The sequence below is a fragment of the Cricetulus griseus genome (genome assembly GCF_003668045.3).
Source record: "Cricetulus griseus strain 17A/GY chromosome 1 unlocalized genomic scaffold, alternate assembly CriGri-PICRH-1.0 chr1_0, whole genome shotgun sequence".
Taxonomy (NCBI): domain Eukaryota; kingdom Metazoa; phylum Chordata; class Mammalia; order Rodentia; family Cricetidae; genus Cricetulus; species Cricetulus griseus.
In genome coordinates, this window is record NW_023276806.1 from 262,141,549 (window position 1) to 262,159,369 (window position 17,821).

At 50.5% G+C, this 17,821-nt stretch overlaps 1 protein-coding gene across 1 annotated transcript; it reads right to left on the reverse strand.

Moving 5' to 3' along the window:
* Nucleotides 1-2,229: 2,229 nt before the first annotated feature.
* Nucleotides 2,230-15,162, reverse strand: Ftcd (formimidoyltransferase cyclodeaminase). The gene is made up of 14 exons (XM_027394269.2): nucleotides 15,109-15,162; nucleotides 14,140-14,323; nucleotides 13,112-13,240; nucleotides 11,385-11,473; nucleotides 11,087-11,266; nucleotides 9,330-9,467; nucleotides 9,124-9,255; nucleotides 7,436-7,497; nucleotides 7,057-7,186; nucleotides 6,660-6,821; nucleotides 4,421-4,464; nucleotides 4,064-4,202; nucleotides 3,318-3,413; nucleotides 2,230-2,316 (listed from the first exon to the last, which is right to left on the reverse strand). The coding sequence occupies exons 1-14, from the start codon at nucleotides 15,160-15,162 to the stop codon at nucleotides 2,230-2,232; spliced, it is 1,626 nt and encodes a 541-aa protein (XP_027250070.1).
* Between the last annotated feature and the right edge of the window lie 2,659 nt (nucleotides 15,163-17,821).

Genomic DNA, 17,821 nt, shown 5'->3' on the forward strand with positions numbered 1-17,821 from the left:
GGGATAAGGCTAGGGTTAGGGACCCAAGTCCAGGAGGCCTAACAGAATCTCCTCTCGGCCTGAGGAAGGGCTAAGGAAGCTGGACCCTGGGCTGGGGGACTGGATAGGACTGGGTACTAACCTTCCCTGTCCTCAGTGTCCTTGGATATCAGGGAAAGAATACAGAATCCTCACCTGTCTGCCCCCTCCCCAAGACAGTCCCAACCCTGGGTGGGACTCATGTTTGAGACTAGCATCTCAGACAGCCATGAAAGATCCCATGGGATAGAGCAACACGCCAAGGGCCTCTGTGCTCCCAGCCCACTTGCAAGCACAGCCATGGCATGCTTCTGCATTCTGACTGTGGAACGCTTTCTCCACAGAGCTCTGAGCCAATGACCCTCACCACTGAAATTCTAGGGAATCACGAGCCTCAGAAAGGAGTGATGCCCCCGCACCAGTGCTGCATCAGCTTTTTCAGCCCAGCTCTTCCAAAGCTAGGGTCATGCAGCCTCCAGCCTGCTGGTTCAACATAGGTGTGAGCTCAGGGACCCAAGACAGACCCCTGGGACCCAAGTTGCTGCTACGAAGGACAAACAGAATCGGTTTAAGCAAATGCTCTTCGGAACAGCAAGGGGCAAAGCCCCAGAGTCATCCTTGTTCTGTCTCTGGCAAAAGCACAGGCATTTGTTATACACAAGTTGGCCAGGGCCCCTCACCAGAACTGGGCAGCCCCTCACAAGCCCCTTGTCAAGTTCAGTCTAATTTGTAGGAACATCCTGCACTGCAGCCCATGTGAAATGTCCCTTCATGTTGATGTCATCCCCCCGGGCTGATGTCTCTTCCCGGAAACAAATGACTTAAATTTTCAGATAGCAAATCTGTCTTAAAAGACATTTTGATTTTCTGCCTCGCTTAAGAAGACTGTACCACAAGCTGGTTTCTTTTTATATACTGTGTTAATAAGTACAACCATATTTGGGAGATTGTTCATGGAGTGGCACATCTGAAAGTCACTGGGATAGTTTTTTGTTGTTGTTGTTTTGTGTGTATAATAGAGAAAGAGACAGGAAGCGGCCAACAGACCATCTGGGGTGGGGGATGGGGTGAGCCCCTGTGAAGGTGGCATGGAAGCTAGGAGTAGACTGCCTAGTGAAGGGAGAGAATGCCCTTACAGTGCTCAGGAGCCAGACATTCCCCGGGGGTGAGGGCTTGGATCGCCGCAGTCTCTGTCCTTGCTGCATGGCTGTACTGGCTGCTTTTGTGTCAACTTGACACAAACTAGATTCATCTGAAAGGAGGGCGTCTCAATTGAGAAAACACTTCCATAAGATCCAGCTGTAGGGCATTTTCTTAATTAGTGATTGATGGGGAAGGGCCCAGTCCATTGTGGGTGGTGCCATCCCTGGCCTGGTGGTCCTGGGTTCTATAAGAAAGCAGGCTGAAGCCAGGCGTTGGTGGAGGCCTTTAATCCCAGCACTCGGGAGGCAGAGGCAGGGGGATCTCTGTGAGTTCGAGGCCAGCCTGGTCTACAAGAGCTAGTTTCCAAAGCTACCACAGAGAAACCCTGTCTCAAGGGAAAAAAAAAGAAAAAGAAAAAGAAAGCAGGCTGAGCAGGCCAGTAAGCAGCACTCCTTCATGGTCTCTGTGTCAGCTCCTGCCTCCAGGTTCCTGTCCTTTTTGAGTTCCTGTCCTGACTTCCTTCAGTGATGAACAGTGATGTGGAAATATAAGTCAAATAAACCCTTTCCTCCCCAACTTGCTCTTTGGTCATGGTGTCTTGCACAGCAATGGCAATCCTAACTAAGACAACAGCAATGAATCCAGTGCTCAGAGCGTCCTAGAGCTCCAGGAACCCTGAGGCTGCAACTCCCTCTTCATTACTCATAAACTAAGGGGTCCCCTGGCCCTGCTTCCAGTCCCAGTCTCAGCCCTTGGCCTTGGCCCCCAAACCCAAGCACACCAGGCAGGTTTGTGTTCAGAATTTACTCGAAGCCATGGGTAACAGAGGGTGTCAGGCTGAATGCCCTCAGGAGACCACCCTCAGTCAAGCCCCACTCCCTACCCCAAACCAACCTCCTTTGCATCTTCTGATTCTACATAGACAGCTGTGTGTAGAGCCCCAACCTGACACTGCTGATGTCATGCCTGAGTCTTCCCTCCAAGCAAGGCCTGAGTCACTTAAGATAGCTAAGGAACACTGGAAGTTGGACCATCCATGATGTGTGTATGGGGGGGGGGGGTGTCTCTTCACTCCTTCCGGGCTTCTAGGCTAGCCAGCACCAGTGCCGCCTGGGTCTTGGCTTCCTGCAGAAGGCTGGAGATTCGATGGTGCATCTGACAGATATAAAGGGATATGTCACCCTCCCACCTCCATGCTTGCCGTGGCCTGCCTCTCCTGACAGAAAAAAATCCCAGGCTCCTACTGCCACCTCGCCACGGCATACCCACCTCACAGTGACTAGGGTTATCTTGAACAGACACTACTGGGTTTCTCAGTGTGGGGAGGAACTTTAGGGACAGCCATACCCGCTAACCCTCCACAGATTCCCATCCATTTCTTCTGCTTCTCCCCAGACTGCTGAAGGTATTGTTGTGTCCATTAAGACCCAGAGGGGCAGGGTTCACATGGTTCATACTGTCTGGAGCTGATCAGGGAGGGGCTAGACACCAAAGCTGCCCAATTTGCTAGCATTCTATGTAAGGACTGAGCCCCTAAAAAAAGCCCTTTCAAAATTGTCACAAATATCTAAGTGACAGATGCTTAAGAATGGCTGCCAGAGCTGGAACAGGGAACAGTGTGTCTGCTAATTGACCGAGGGTTCCTTCAAAGCAATAAAAAATGTCCTGGAACTTGATAGAGTGATGGCTATACAATATGGTAAATGTGCAAAAACTCTATGAATTCTATACTTTAATATAGCAATTTGTATGTTCTGTGAATTTTACCTCAACAATACAATAAAATTGCCATGCAGCTGTTATGAATGCTGCGGTTCAGTTCCTTTCTTAAAGCAATTGTTTTCCTACCCCCTGGGGTGGTGGTGCTTGGGGGTCCACAGCCTGGAGTGGCCAAGCCTTCAGTTCTACTGTGAGAGCAGAGGAGGTGGTGTGGGCACTGGGGTACTGTTTAGCAACTTGTCATCTTCTAGACAGGTCTGCACCCATGGGGAGGAGAATGTTAAAGATGCCCGAAGTCGCCTGATTACCCGGTACCCATTGCTCCTGGAGTGATAGCAACCGCCTATCCCTTCAGGGACTGGCAAGAATCATCCCAGCCCACAGTAGACATGGCAGACCCCTGGGTGGGGCCTGGCATCAAGTCTCCCCTTGCCCACCTTCTGTTTAAATGCATCATCAGTCATGTCCTTCAAGTTGATGAGCACATTGAAGTATGCGCCAAACACACCTGTCTCCAAGGCTTTGACTGCCACCTGAAGAGACACCAGTGAAAGGGGCTACTTCTGGACCCACAATGCCTCTGTGCCTCTTGAAAATCTCAACCCTCGAGTCAGGACTGAGCACACTGACCCATCCTATGGGTTGACAGGCAAGGGCTCCATGCAGGGACCTGCATTCTTTATACCGTTAAGCCTGACCCTACTCACAGACGTCAGGCTAACATGGTCATTTTGGTCTGAGACCTGCACTTGGAGAAGGAATCCACTACTAATTTGAAGATGTGGTTCCAAGAGGCTGTGAAGGTGGAAGGTATGCCCTACAGGCCATCAGCCCCTCTGAACCCACCCTCAGCAACTGTTTGCTTGCAAACCAGAGCCACTCCCAGTAGAGAGGATCACTTCTCTGGGGCCTCTGGACCATACACTGAAAAGCACTGCATACTTTAGGGTTCCTCGGTTAGTTGGAGGAACTATGACCAGACTCTGTTTTGTCCCATCCCCAACACAGGACACAGCTGAGTGATGTCTACTTCACAGACGCTCGGGTATTTCCCCATATGTAGGGTGGTTTATCTGTAACCGGAGGCTCTGAAGACACCTAAGTTGCTGTTAACTGAGGGACAACGTTGAACAAGAATGTGGATGTCACCCTGAGCTGTTGGGACTCCTTGGCACCCCCATACCTGCAGGTCAGACAAGCAGGCCACATTTCCACATAGGGCCAGCTCCTTCAGCACTGGCCATAGCTGGGACACAGTCTCTGCCAGTTTCAGGGGCACAGCAACTGCCTGTCTCAGCCCCTCCTGCAGAGCACATGCACGCCTAGAACCCAGGTGGTGATACGTGAGTTAGGGACGGGGGGGGGGGGGGCAAAGTGTATTCTGACCCCAACCAGCACAGTCCCTTCCCAAAGGCTGGACACACAGACACAGGAGTGACAAAAAGATCATCACTCACTGCCCATGGTGCGCCTGTGCCAACTCCCCAGACACTGAGACCCAAAGGGTCCAGCGGGGCCACCTGGCCAGTACCATGCTCACCTGTCCCTCTCCTCCGGTGTGTTCTTGGGCAGCTTTATTGCCTCCTATGGGAAAAAAATGACCAAAACACACATGGTGAGGGCCTGGCTGTGTCCCTTGGCCATGCTGGAATGGCCTCGAGGAGAACCATGTCCTGGGACCTGGCAGCATGGGTAGCACTTACCCAGAGCCTCTAGGGTGGGCCTTTCCTACTGAAATACATCATATGCTAGAGGCAAGAACACATTCTTTGGGGACAATGTTTCTGTTGGTGTCTGTGGTCTACAGACCTTGGCACCTGGGTCTGAGTATCATAGGGCCCCATGGCCACCTGGAGAAGACAGGTGAGTGTCATTCTCTGGGGACCCTGCTTCTAGAAAAAGACGTCAAGAGCCTTAAGGGCCCCTGAACTCTTCCCATTATCCCCTCCTCCCCAGTACCAGGTTCTCGTGGTGCCAACTCAGATTTAAAATAATGCAAACAACTTTACCATGTCCAGTCTAAACACACAAGAGTGACAGTGACACCGGAAGCTCTAAGGCCTTCCCTGCCATGGTGCCACTTCTCTTGTCCCTGGCCATCTGTAGACCTGGCCTTTTTTCTGAATGGCTACAGGTAAGGTTTCACGGGAAGGGGCTCTGTGTGTTTTAAATGCTGTATGTCTCGCCCCCCCCCCCGACAGTCCCCTTCAATCTTGCAGGGTGGGACAGGATGGAGGGAAGCTGGCTGGGGGTGCACCTACTGTTGTTTGGTGTATTCACCCAGATCTCTACCAGAAAGTCATTAACAGTGGCTCTTCTACCAGCCAGGAGTGACAGCAGAGGCTAAGCACACATGAGTGTCCCAGCTAGCTTGTCACTATGTCATAACAGTTACCTGTCCTCAGGCACAGGGAATGTGGCGCTCAATTTAGCTTCTTGTCGTCTCTGACTTCCCTGCTACATCCCACGTAATCAGCCCTGTTTCCTAATTTAGTGTAAGTTTTTAACCATGTTTTCATTTTTTTGTTTTTATTACTTTTGTTATAACAGTTTTATTGTTTCAGTGAGAAAAGTGCATATCTAGCATTTTGCATCTATAAATTTCCTAAGTACTTAGTGGGTCTTCCCTTGTTTGTCCATTTAGTTCCAAAAATACATCTTCTTGGCTGCACGTAAGGGGCATTAATCAACCCAACATTACACAAACTTCATTTCATATCGCTATTCTGTATCTTCTCATATGCTTTTGATGTTTATTGTCTGTTTTCTTTGCTGTCTTCAATTAATTTTCATTTATCTGGCTTTCTCATATAACTGGTTTTTAAAGCATATTTCTTACTTCTAATGTCCAATGTTAGGGTTGTCTCTGAATTTCTAATATTTATATCTAAACTAACATTTCCCTTTAAATGTCTCTGTCTCTCTTTGTCTTTATATATCTGCCTGTGGCTATGTGTCTGTCTGCCTGTCTGTGTCTCTGTCTCTGTGTCTTTCTCTGCCTGTCTGTGTTCATATGTCTCAGTCACTCTTCGTCTGTCACTCTGGTCTTATCTCTCTGTCTCTATCTCCACCTCTCTGTGTCTCTGTATCTCTCTGTCTCTGTGCGTCTAATCTCTCTTCGCCACTCTGTATGGGTATCTCTCACTTCTAATCATTTCTTTCATCTTTTCTGAGTCTGGTCCTGCATCCTTGCCGTGTCCTCTCATCAGCCCACCACCTGTAATTATGTTTCAAGATTGTTTTTCCACCTCCAAAGTCTCCCTGTGGCTCCTGTTATCTTATGGCTGAGGGGCTCTTTCTAGTCTAAGTCCCTAATCTCCACATTTGTTCTGTTAAGGTTTCTATGACCTCCCCGGAGCTCTGGCCTGTTGGAGTGGTCAGGACTGGGGCGGGCCCCTGTAGTTTGCCCCTCGGAAGGGTACAGTGCTGGCCTTCCTGGTGGGCCAGATGATTTACAGAGAATCTAGAATCTGGGGTCCAGCTCTCACAGATCTCTGGCCTGGAAGCCAAGATCCTGGCTGGCCAGTCTGAGAGAAGTGTCTGCTCTTATCTTCAAGGTCGCCTGCCACTATTCCTCCAGGACCCCCATTCTGCCCTCTTAAGCTCCCTTCCCTGGGCCAAGGTTCATGCTCTCCAGACCTGGACCCTCAAGGTTGCTGAAAGTAGGGGCTCCTAGGATAATGTCAGAGCAAGCCACCTTCTCAGTGTCCTGCCCCTGGCTCCAAATTTGCAGGCTACTTTGGCTAGCAAGCCTAGGCCTGGCAATTCCATGTGCTTACCAAATAGGCAGCAAAAGCCTGGGCATCAGCATCCACCAATGGGATCAGCTGGGCGGAGGCCGCGTGGAAGGGTGGGATCAGGCGCCGCATGGTGGAGTCCAGGTGATCAAACTGGCGCCGCCCGTAGGTCATCTGGCCCACCATGGAGGCCAGCGCCGCACCCTGGTAGGGGCAAGTTGTGGGGGCCACCAGGGCTCCTGGCCACCCCAGGCCAGAGCCCAGCGGGGAGCCCCAAGTGCAGGAAGATGAACTGTGGAATCTCATCCTGCAGGGCCCCCACTACAGAGTCCATCTCCCCCGAGTCCCACACTCCAGTATCCCCCACTATGAACCCCGCCCCCAGCCTGGGTCCTGCCATCTCTGGCTCTGCCCTCAGTGGGTCACCTCAGGTGCTCACCAGGGCTGCCACAGCCGCTGCTACAGAGCCGCCACCTGGGGCAGCAGAGCGGGCGCCCACCTCCCGTACAAAGCTGAGCAGTGACTTGTCCATCAGGCTCTGCTCGCATCCACTAGCTGGAACCAGGTACCTACCAGTGAGAACGGCTTAAAGAAAGACAGGCACACCCCCTTAACCCCAGCCCCCAGGAGAGCCTGGAGGAAGAGAAGCAGGACGGGGCGGGACCGACGCATGCAGAGAAGTTGAAGGAGCAGGCACCAGGCTTAAGCTTTGGAGACCAGAGATGTGAAGATGAAGGGGGGGGGGGTGTTAAAGCAAGGAAAGAGGGGGCAGGAAGCGGGCTGAGTGGAGCAGTGGGGTTAGGGGTGTGGGGCCTCACTCGATGACCCTCTCCTTAGGGTTGAAGGGAGCCAGGGAATCCAGGCCGAGCCGGTTCACCACCTGCAGGGGGAACATCTCACCTTAGCCCACTGCTCAGCTTAGCTTCACCTTGACAAAGTTTTGCCCACACTCCCTTGCCGGGAACCCTACCAGTTCGCTTCCTGACAGGTTGAGATCCACACAGAAACATTTCACACTCCCGTGGAAAACATGACCAAGAAAGGTTGCCCACCCTTCCTTCCCCTCACAACGGAGACTCCATGGGAGGGGCCCATTAAGCCTTTTCTTGGGATAGGATTCTAATTCAGAATCTAGCAGATTCTTACAATCAGGGGCAACCTCGATTCAACTATACATAAATGTGAGGAAAACTGAATTTCACCCAAATTCATGATACGCTGAAAACATTCGGTTTAAGATTAGCATTCTCTCAAAAAACCAAAAAAAAAAAAAAGATTAGAATTCATCTCAACCAAAAAAAACAAAACTATTCAACCAGTTATGAAGCTATGCAATGGTGACAACACATTTCACTTTCTAAAAGCAGAACCGGCCACACACACACTTGAAGGATACAAGCCAGGTGCACTCCAAAGGAGGTTCTGGAGATGGGTAAAGGATGCCACCTAAGTGTTAGGTCACATATTAATCAAGAAGTAAGGGATACTCTCCATGAAAGGATGGGAAAATAAAACATCTCCCCAGAGCAGATCCTGGGCCCAGTGAGCTGAGCAAAGGGGCCGTAGACAAGCAGAACTGCTTTGGAAGAGAGGCATGGGTAGATGGGACCAGGGGAGGTATAGCCTGGGACACATGGACCCAAATCCATAAACTACATGGGTGTAAGGAACCCGAAGGAGGGGGCTGGCAGCAGACACGACTCAGCCCAGGAGCTGAGAAGGCAGAGAACATAAAGTTTATGTGGTACAAGTCACAAAGGAAACCTTCATAATGATCTAAACGACAATGAAAACGGAAAATCTTCTAACTAGGAGTCAAGAGCTGGCGATGGAGCTCGGTCAGTAAAGTGCTTGCCATGCAAGCACAAAACCTTGAGTTAGGTCCCCAGGAACCATATCATTAATTAATTAATTAATAATCCTGTCATGGTGGCAAGCACATTACTTGCAATCCCAATACTGGGAAAGTGGAGACAGGAGACCTAGCCTACTTGGTGCATTCCAGGTCAGTGAGAGACCCTGTTTCCAAAAATAAATAAATAAATAAATAAATAAATAAATAAATAAACAAACAAACAGGTGGCAAGCACCTTAGAAATGTTACACCTAGCTGGGCGGTGGTGGCGCATGCCTTTAATCCCAGCACTCAGGAGACAGAGGCAGGTGAATCTCTGTGAGTTCGAGACCAGCCTGATCTACAGAGTGAGTTACAGGACAGCCAGGGCTATTACACAGAGTAAGCCTGTCTCAAAAAAACAAACAATAAAAGTGACACCTAAAGTTGCCTTCTGTCTTACACACACACACACACACACACACACACACACTCACACAGGTACGTGCACGCATGCATGTGTGCCAATAAAACAAAGGAGTTGAAGGAAGAGCAGGATTTTGGATTTTGGGTGGGCTCTTATGGAAATATCAGCTTGCTCCTGAAGCAGCTGAAGGCCTACAGCCTCCATGCCGCCCTTGACATCCCACTCCCAAAATGAGCACAGCCCACCAGCCGTATCCGGTGCTCCTCCTCCAGAACAAACAGATTCTCCTTGTCACAGTAGAAGGCTGCGGCATCCAGTAAGGCCTTCAGAGGCACCAGGCCCACCAGCTGCGAGCCCACCACTGGGAGATTCAGCTCCTGTGAGACAGAGGCGAGGTCAGCGTCTGGGGGTTTCCAAGTGTGAGGAGGGTGTGGCCACCTGCCCTGCCCACCTGAGCCTCTCTGCAGGCCTCCTCATAGACTGTGTGCAGAGCTGTGACCTCAAAGTCCAGGAGGTTTGTGGACACCTGAGCCAGGTTCTTCTCATCCAGGTACCAGCCGATGCCCTGAACCTTTTTCAGACGTCCTGGCTACAAAAGAGAAGCATTCCCCAGCCTGGGCTAAGAATATGAGCTCTGGATGGCCCCTGCCCAGCCTTCATAATGCCTGGCTCTGAGAGCCACTTTTGTGCTTTTGTTCCCTAGCCTGATGAGTCAGGCAAGGTGGACCTGATGGCTGGGCTGGTACTGTGGCTCTCCTTGCTCTATCTTCCTTGGTCTGGCTAGAGAGACAAGGCAAAACCTCACCTAACACATGAAAACTGAGGCCCAGTCTCTGACCATACCATGTCCTAGAGACCTACGGACACTGTTGTGGGAAGCCAGGGGAAGTCCCAACTCCCCGTATCATCCATGTCCCACACGCTTGTCACTTCCGTCACTCTGATTCTGTCTTTGACAACCTGAGTGAGGCAGGAACTCTGACCTCACCTTTGGAAGGCACATACAGGACTCAGGACTCACTGTGCTTCGTGTTGTGCTTACAGACAGTTGACTCTGCAGCAAGCTAGGCTCCTGGAGTCTTACTTACCTAGTAAGATGTGAGGGTGGGACAGATGGCAATTGACCTCCTGTCACCGTGTATGTCTATGTCACCTGTGTCTGATATGGACTCTGAAGAAGAGATGCTCAAGCTAGTGGGCAACTTCTTTGCAGACCTGGTAGAGAACTTCTCCAGAACACCTGAAGGTTTACTGAGGCATTGTGTGTGTGTGTCTCTATGTATGTGTATGTGTGTATCTATATGTGTGTCTGTGTCTGTGTCTGTATGTATCTATGTGTATGTGTGTGTGTGTATGTGTATCTGTGTGTGTGTGTATGTGTCTATGTGTGTCTGTGTGTCTGTATGTATCTATGTGTGTGTGTGTGTGTATCTGTGTGTGTGTGTATGTGTCTGTGTGTGTCTGTGTGTCTGTATGTATCTATGTGTGTGTGTGTGTGTATATCTGGGTGTGTATGTGTCTGTGTGTGTCTGTGTATGTGTCTGTGTGTCTATATGTATCTATGTGTGTGTGTGTGTGTGTGTGTGTGTGTATCTGTGTGTGTGTATGTGTCTGTGTGTGTCTGTGTATGTGTCTGTGTGTCTGTATGTATCTATGTGTGTGTGTGTGTGTGTATCTGTGTGTGTGTATGTGTCTGTGTGTGTCTGTGTATGTGTCTGTGTGTCTGTATGTATCTGTGTGTGTGTGTGTGTGTGTGTGTGTGTGTGTGTGTGTGTGTGTATGTGCGTGCATGGCTGGTGAGGGCAGGGTGGAAATATTTAGAGCATCTGTAAGGACATGGGGATGTGAAAACATCTAGGACTACTAGGCAGCTGTCTACACAGAAGCCTGACCTTGTCTGTTAAACCAAGGGCAACTGGGGTTGCTGGAGAGAGATGGCTCGGTGATTAAAAACAACTGGCTGCTTTTCCAGAGGATCTGGGTTTGATTCCCAACACCCACATGATGGCTCATAATCACTTCCGTCCCAAGGGACCCAGCACCCTCTTCTGGAACACATGCAAGCAAAGCACATAAAATTTCAAACACTGGCCTCTGACCCTGAGACCCCACATGGCTGTGACACTAACATGAACAATCCCCCCTCCCCCCCAGAGGGCTCCAAGGAAGATCCCTGGAGGATGGGACAGCAAGCCCGAAGCTACCCACCTGGTCTTTCCCTCGGCCCTGCTCACGCAGGTTGAGAGCAATGCGATGGGCCTGTTCCTTGGTGCTGAGCAGGTTGATGTTAAATGCAATGAGGAATTTCCGTGCACCTGTGACAGTGGCACCCCAACTGGGGACAAAGGAGCTAGGGCCGAAGTCAGGCACCCACTCTGCCTGCTTGAGCTGCAGGAACATTCACATGGGGTGAGGTGGAGGGGACCCAGACGTACCCTCTGCCCCCAGGGGAATAAAATGGCAGGGAGGCCACCCTCTCACACCCAGCCGCCTATCGGGGCAGCACCTTCTCAGGCAGGGCCTCATACTCCCCAGCCCGGATAGCCGGCAGGGTCTGGCGGCTGGGTGTCTGCGCAGCCTCACCGTAGAGGTACACTGCAAAGGAAGCCAACTGGTCAGCTGCTTCGCTGGGCAGAATCCAGGATCCTAGTCCCACAGGGGCCCAGGCAGGGTGGCTCTTTCCAATTTTAGCTTCCTTGGCTTATTCTCCCTGGGGATCCCCACCTTCTCCAAACTTTTGGAGTGGGTGGGTATTTCGGTGCAGATGGCATAACATATGCTTCCCACCCACCCAAAACCAGTGCCGTCGAGGAAGACATGCTTCTGGGAGTTAGGGTAGAATATGTGGGGAGCGCTAATAGAATACTCTCAGGTTTCTTTTTTTAAATGTATTTTTACTGTGTGGTGAATCTGTCCTCACAGGAGGAGAAAAACAGAACTTGCTGTACACATGGGCCTTAGCCTCGGATGTTAGCTTTTGTTTATGGCGACAACAGAGCCTGGCTGGGTTCCACCCTGTGCTGCCATATGGACTGTCTATCCTAGTGCCTCCCACAACACTACGTTGTGTATTCTATTCCTAGTTTGTCCCCTACCATTTTCTTGACCTAGTTAGTTTCCCCAAACGAAATCTTTTCCCCCATTTTTCATGTGTGCATGGTATGCATTTGTACATGCATGCTTATGCCTTTGTATGAGCTCATTGCATGTGTATTTATGTGTGTAGAGGCCCTGGGTTGGTATCAGGAATCATCCCTAGTCATTCTTCAACTTCATTCATTGAGGTGGGTCTCTCAATCCCACCCAGAACTCCTGGCATGATCAGCCTGATAACCAGCTTGTTCTGTCTCTGCCTTACACAGCTGGAATTACAGGTGAGTCACCACGCCCATCTGCATTTATGGAGGCCCCTGGAAATCTGAACACTGGTCCTCATGCTTGAGTGGCAGATGCTTCAACCAGTGAGCCATCTATCCAGCCCCAAATTCTCTCCATTTATACGGCTCAGCAAGTTAAACCGCTTTACCAGGTGGTCAAACAAAGTCCACTGCCCAACAAGCAGGATGGGACATGCAGTGGCATTCACTCTGCTGTGGTTGTCACTTCTGCTTGCATTTGTTTCATTATCTAAGAAGCTGAGGCAATCAACAAACAACCAAGGCTAAATTCCCTGTTCCTATGCAACAATCCAGCAGAATTCTGTTTCAACTCTGTGTTAGGAAATTGTGACCACTTGTTATGGCAAGATTTTTATCTAGAAGGTATAAATTGCTCTCAGCATTGTTTTACCAATAAGCATGATTAAAAACATTGACATTTAGAAACTAAAAATATGAAATAAATTTTACCTGTCCTTGAGGGGAAAAAAAAAGAAGAAGAAGCTGAAGCCGGTGGGGATTGCTCACAGTATTCTTCCTTTCTTTTCTATTATTTCTTCCTTCCTTCCTTTCTTGGTAGAGATATGTATTTGTTTTATTTTGGCTTATTTATTTATTTATGTATTGGAATAGTATCTATATAGCCCAAGCTTTCCTGAAACTCTCTATGTAGAGCAAGCTGGCCTTGAACTCATAGAGATCTGCCTGCCTCTGCCTCCTGAGCTCCGGGATTAAATGTGTGCCTCCATGCTAGGCATGATCTGAAAAGTTGTCAAGGGCATATCAAGGGAACCAGAGCATGTGCCAGAGATTGGAATCCAGAGATGCCCCAAAAGCGATCCTCCCAGACACTCACCTGGTACATTGAGCTCCTCTGCCAGCCGCTGGCCAAAGGCCTTAGCACAGAGCACACACTCAACCATGCTGACGTCCCTCACTGGGATGAAGGGACAAACATCCAGAGCACCCATGCGAGGGTGCTCTCCTGCAGAAAAGGGGGCAGGTCATCACCCTTACAGCCATCCACACTGACTGCAGCCATTCCTCTCAGGCTGGACTATTAGGGATGCCACAGAACATGGGGACTATCCTTGTTGCTATGGCTGGCAAGAGAAGTACTTAAAGCCCTGGAGAAGGGGTAGGACTTGCATGAGCTGACCCTTTATAATTTTCCCCACCCATCCCCCTACAAGGCCAAGGCCTTTGGTGACACCTTGCCAGGCTGAAATTATCTGGTCATGGTCTGGCCCTGCCACCCTTCTTGGCAGCAGAGAATCCACACCAGATCCAGATACTGTGCCTGACCCCTCCTAACCTTGACAACCCTGCTATTTACTCCCTACCATGACCTCTGGAGAACCTCTCCCCGAGAACAGACACAGGCCTTGGCCTTAGCCCAGCTCTGTGTGTCCACCAACCTTTGACCCTACCCACCCCCTCCATCGTGTTTGGTTTTTAGGCAATTGACAAGTTTGCTTCCTAGTGCAGTGTCCTCTTCTGCCTCCCCCAGGCCTCAGTCTAGTCAAGACCTTGGGATGAGCCCCTGCAGACCATCACTGAATCACTGAACTCCAAATGAGAGGTGCCCACTCTAGACAGCAAGTCGATCTCCATAGCCTGTATCCTAGGGCCATCTCCCTGCCTTTAGCCCAATCCATTACTGGGAATGGGTGCCAAGGCCACACTAGGGCACACCATGTAGCCCTGACCCTAGTCCTGGGGGAACCTTCAAGAAGAAGCCTGCCCACAGCAGGCTTACACTCCATGCCCATGCCCATGCCCATGCCCAGGGTCTGCCCCTCTCCCAGGACACGATGGCACATGCTCAGCCTGGAAGCTGAGACATGGGAGGCCTGGCCCCGTTCAAGTCCTGAGCTGCCTCACCCGTGTGCTTGCTCATGTCAATGAGCTGCCAGGCTGTGCGGGCAGCATTGAGGGCTCCCTCAACCACACACTCTGGCTGCCCCACGAAAGTGTACACAGTGCGGTTGGTGGAGGGTCCAGCATCAACGTCCAGTAGCACACAGCCTGGGGTCTGGGAGATGGCTCGAGAGATGGCATCAATCACCTGGAGACAGAGGCCCAACACCATGCCTCAGTCCCTCCTAGGAGAAGCTGTAGCCTCACACCCAAGTGTGATCTCAAGGGGGTTTTTGTGGGGGAGGGGAGTCTTCCAAAAAGCTAAACGTCAGCCCAAATACCCACGTGGCACAACAAGGAAGGCCCCCGTGGCAGTGGCCATTTCCATCCCAGGTTCAGGTTGGCCCAGAAAAATAAGTAATGGGCCTACTGCCAATACCCAGACACTCAGAGGGGGGTGGACAGAGTGACAGTCTTCCAGTGGACACAGCAGGGTAGGGGACCATCCGCTAATATGGAAAAGCAGCCTGGTGAGCACAGAACCTTCCAGGTCAGGAGCTGGGGCTCAGAGCTCAAACCCTACCCTGAGGAACCCTCTTTGCCTCAGTTTCCCCATCATGTAAGAGGGCTGATAACAGTGCTTGCATCACAAGGTTTCATGGGTGAGGAAAGAGTTAATACATGTGGGCGTGACCTTTCCTGTGACCTCAGATAGCTCTCTGTATCAGACTTCAAGGTCCTTTGTTTTCAGATAGGAACACTGAGGTCAAGGGATTCATGACCCCACCAGGAGCATTCCAAAATCCCCCAGGCCCACCGCCAGAGTCCCCCACATCCGTGGAATGTTCCAGAGCTGGCAGAGATGGCTCCTTTGAGGGTACCAGTAGGCTGTGGCTCTGCCCGTCTGGGAAGGCATCTCCTCCCACACCAAACTCACTACCTTCCTTGTGACCAGAGCACCCACATACTCTGCCAGCCCCAAAGAAGCCTCACCTCCTGGTCATTCCCCTCTGAGAAGTTGGGGACACATTCCACCAACTGGGACATGGTCAGCACCTGAGTCTAGTCGCTCCTCGCAAAAGGCAGTAGAGAGACTCGGAGTGGCAGATCTCTGGTGGCCCTGGGGCCTTTATACGTCCTCACACTAGTTTCTTATTAACCAGGGACAGTGTGAAGTGAGCTGGAGAGTGTGGGGTACTCCCCAGTTAAGTACATGCTCTCCAGGATGAGCTCTCCAAAAATCATATGCTCAGAGGGGCACATGCTGAGGATTCTTGGAGGCCTAGAGGGGCTACGTTCAGGCTAGGGCATCAAGGCCCAGCTTGGTCCAGGGCTGCCTGTTGTCCATCCAGAAGACAAAGTTTTGACCTCCTTTTGGGAGGAGGACCCATGGGACTTCTGGGTAGGTATCTTTTCATAGAGGGGCTGGTTCTCAGGGATGTGGGGAGGGAGGCCATGTGAGGCCTACAGAAGTCAGCTGAGCTCAGAGAGGCAGGAGAGTGTGTCGGGTGGGAGCAAGAATCTGTGCAACCATGGGAATCTGTGTGTGTGTGTGTGTGTGTGTGTGTGTGTGTGTGTGTGTGTGTGTGTGTTTAAGTGTGCAATCCATGGGGTATGTGTACATGTGGGTGAATTGTGAGGATATGAGTGTCTATAGGGTTACGTGTGAATATGTAGGGGTTGGTGTGACCACAGACCATTCTGATCTGGCAATCACTCAGTTGAAGGTCTCTGTTCCCAGGAGACTCTAGGTTGCATCAAATCAATAATTAAAACTAACCAGCACAATGTATATGGTGTTGTGTTAACATGTGTGCAGTGTTAGTGTGTAAGCATGCATGTGGGCACTGGGATGAGTGCTCGTGTGCAGACGTTAATGTTTGCATCTATGTGGGTGTTGTTATGTATATGAGTGAATATTGGTATGAGCATGTATAGATGGTGTGTGTGTGTGTGTGTGTGTGTGTGTGTCTGTGTGTGTAGATACTTGAGTGAGGATACATGTGCACATGTTGACATTGCATGTGCACGTGGCTGTTGTAGGTGTGAGTGCACACTGGCAATTGGTGCGAGTGTGGTGGGCGAAGCTGTTGCATGTGATTTGCTATGTGGTATTGTGTTCCCAGGGGTAGGCAGGTGAAGAGAGCCCAAGTTCTCCTTACCACTGATTCTGGATCCAAAACTTGTTAAAGTTTACAGCCGCATGAGAACGGCAAGATCCACGTTCCTTCTTTGCAATTCTTAATTCCAGGAAGAGGCTGGTGTATCCCTTCTGTGTGGGGTCCACAGATCTTATCACAGTGCTGGACACACATGCACATCCCAGAGACAGAGCCCTTCTCAGGGGCCTTCCTACCCACATACTCCACAAAGCCTTTGGTGGTCTCAGAGTGTCAAGATACAACACCGCACAGCATTGCTGGGCCTGGGTGAAGTGATGCATGTGACCGTGGAGACTCAGTCTCCCTTGTTGAAGGTACCACACGGCTGAAATAACCAGAAGTGAAATGCTGAGCACAGACACAAATGCAGAAACCCAGGAGTCCAAAAATAAATGACAGATTGCCCACATAGAAATATCCCAAATCATTCATACAGACATTGGCCCTGGGTGGGTAGAGCATGACTCCACCCCTTCAGTGTGGGCTCTGGCCACAGGAAACCAGTCCCAACCTATACCCATCTCAGGGGACTCAGCCAAATTATACCACTGTCAAAGTTTGCCTGAATCACGCACACACACACACACACAGACACACACACACACACACACACACACACACACACACACACATACACACACACACATCTTCACTACTGTCCTATCTTCTTTCATGCAGGAACATCCTCAAGCCTTCTAAACAACACACCAGATACTGCAATCTGGGAGGAGCTCTGTAGAGGTTCTGAGCCCTATTCTCTTGAAACCCTTGAAAGCCTGGGCCTACCACGTGCATGGAGGATAGTGAAGTGAACACACAACCCCCTGGGACCACTCAGAGCTGAGCTCAAGACCTTGGGGACACCATGATCCTCTGGGTTTGGGTTTGTTATGTCCCCAAAAGGCTCATTGTTGACAGCTTGGTCTTGACAATGTTACTGTTAAGAGAAGGCACTTTGGGGGTACGATTAGATCATGATCTTAGATGGATTAAGCCATTGATGAGTTCATAGCGAATGCAGTATTGGGAGCTGGTAGAAACTGTAGGAGGTGGGGGCCTGGCTGGAAGAGATAGATCCCTGGGAGTTTGCCCCTGAAGAGGGTGTAGCTTGTCCCACAACCATGTTCTGTCTTTGCTTCCTGGACACTGAAATGAACAGCTCTGTTCTATCATACACCCCCTGCCCTGATATTTGCTCCATCCTAGGCCCAGAGACAATGGAGCCAGCTACGCATGGCCTGAAACCTCGGAAATGGGAGCTAAAGAAACCTATCACTAATTTGACTTTTTCGGGTGACTTACTACAATGATGGAAAGCTGACTAACACAGACTCATAGTCAAGTCCAAGTCCAAGAGTCCAGCTTTTCCAAGCCTGAAGCCCAGAGTCCACGTCACTCAGTCCCCTGCCCTTCCACTCCCCAGGGGTCATTTTCCCACTTGTTTTCTACTTACTCTTTTACAAATCCATAACGCCTTGGTGCCTCACTATTTGGAGAAGCCAATGTTTCCACTGTGATCTAGATAACTCCTGGTGTATAAACAT

What these genes read in the sequence shown, in the direction of transcription:
- Ftcd (XM_027394269.2), bottom strand. Translation starts at nt 15,162, where the DNA reads ATGTCCCAGTTGGTGGAATGTGTCCCCAACTTCTCAGAGGGGAATGAC. An exon ending in AGAGGAGCTCAATGTACCAG is followed by an intron (nt 11,474 to 13,111) that starts GTGAGTGTCTGG and finishes CTTCCTTTGCAG; the next exon opens with TGTACCTCTACGGTGAGGCT. An exon ending in AGGGCCGAGGGAAAGACCAG is followed by an intron (nt 9,468 to 11,086) that starts GTGGGTAGCTTC and finishes TCTCTTTTGTAG; the next exon opens with CCAGGACGTCTGAAAAAGGT.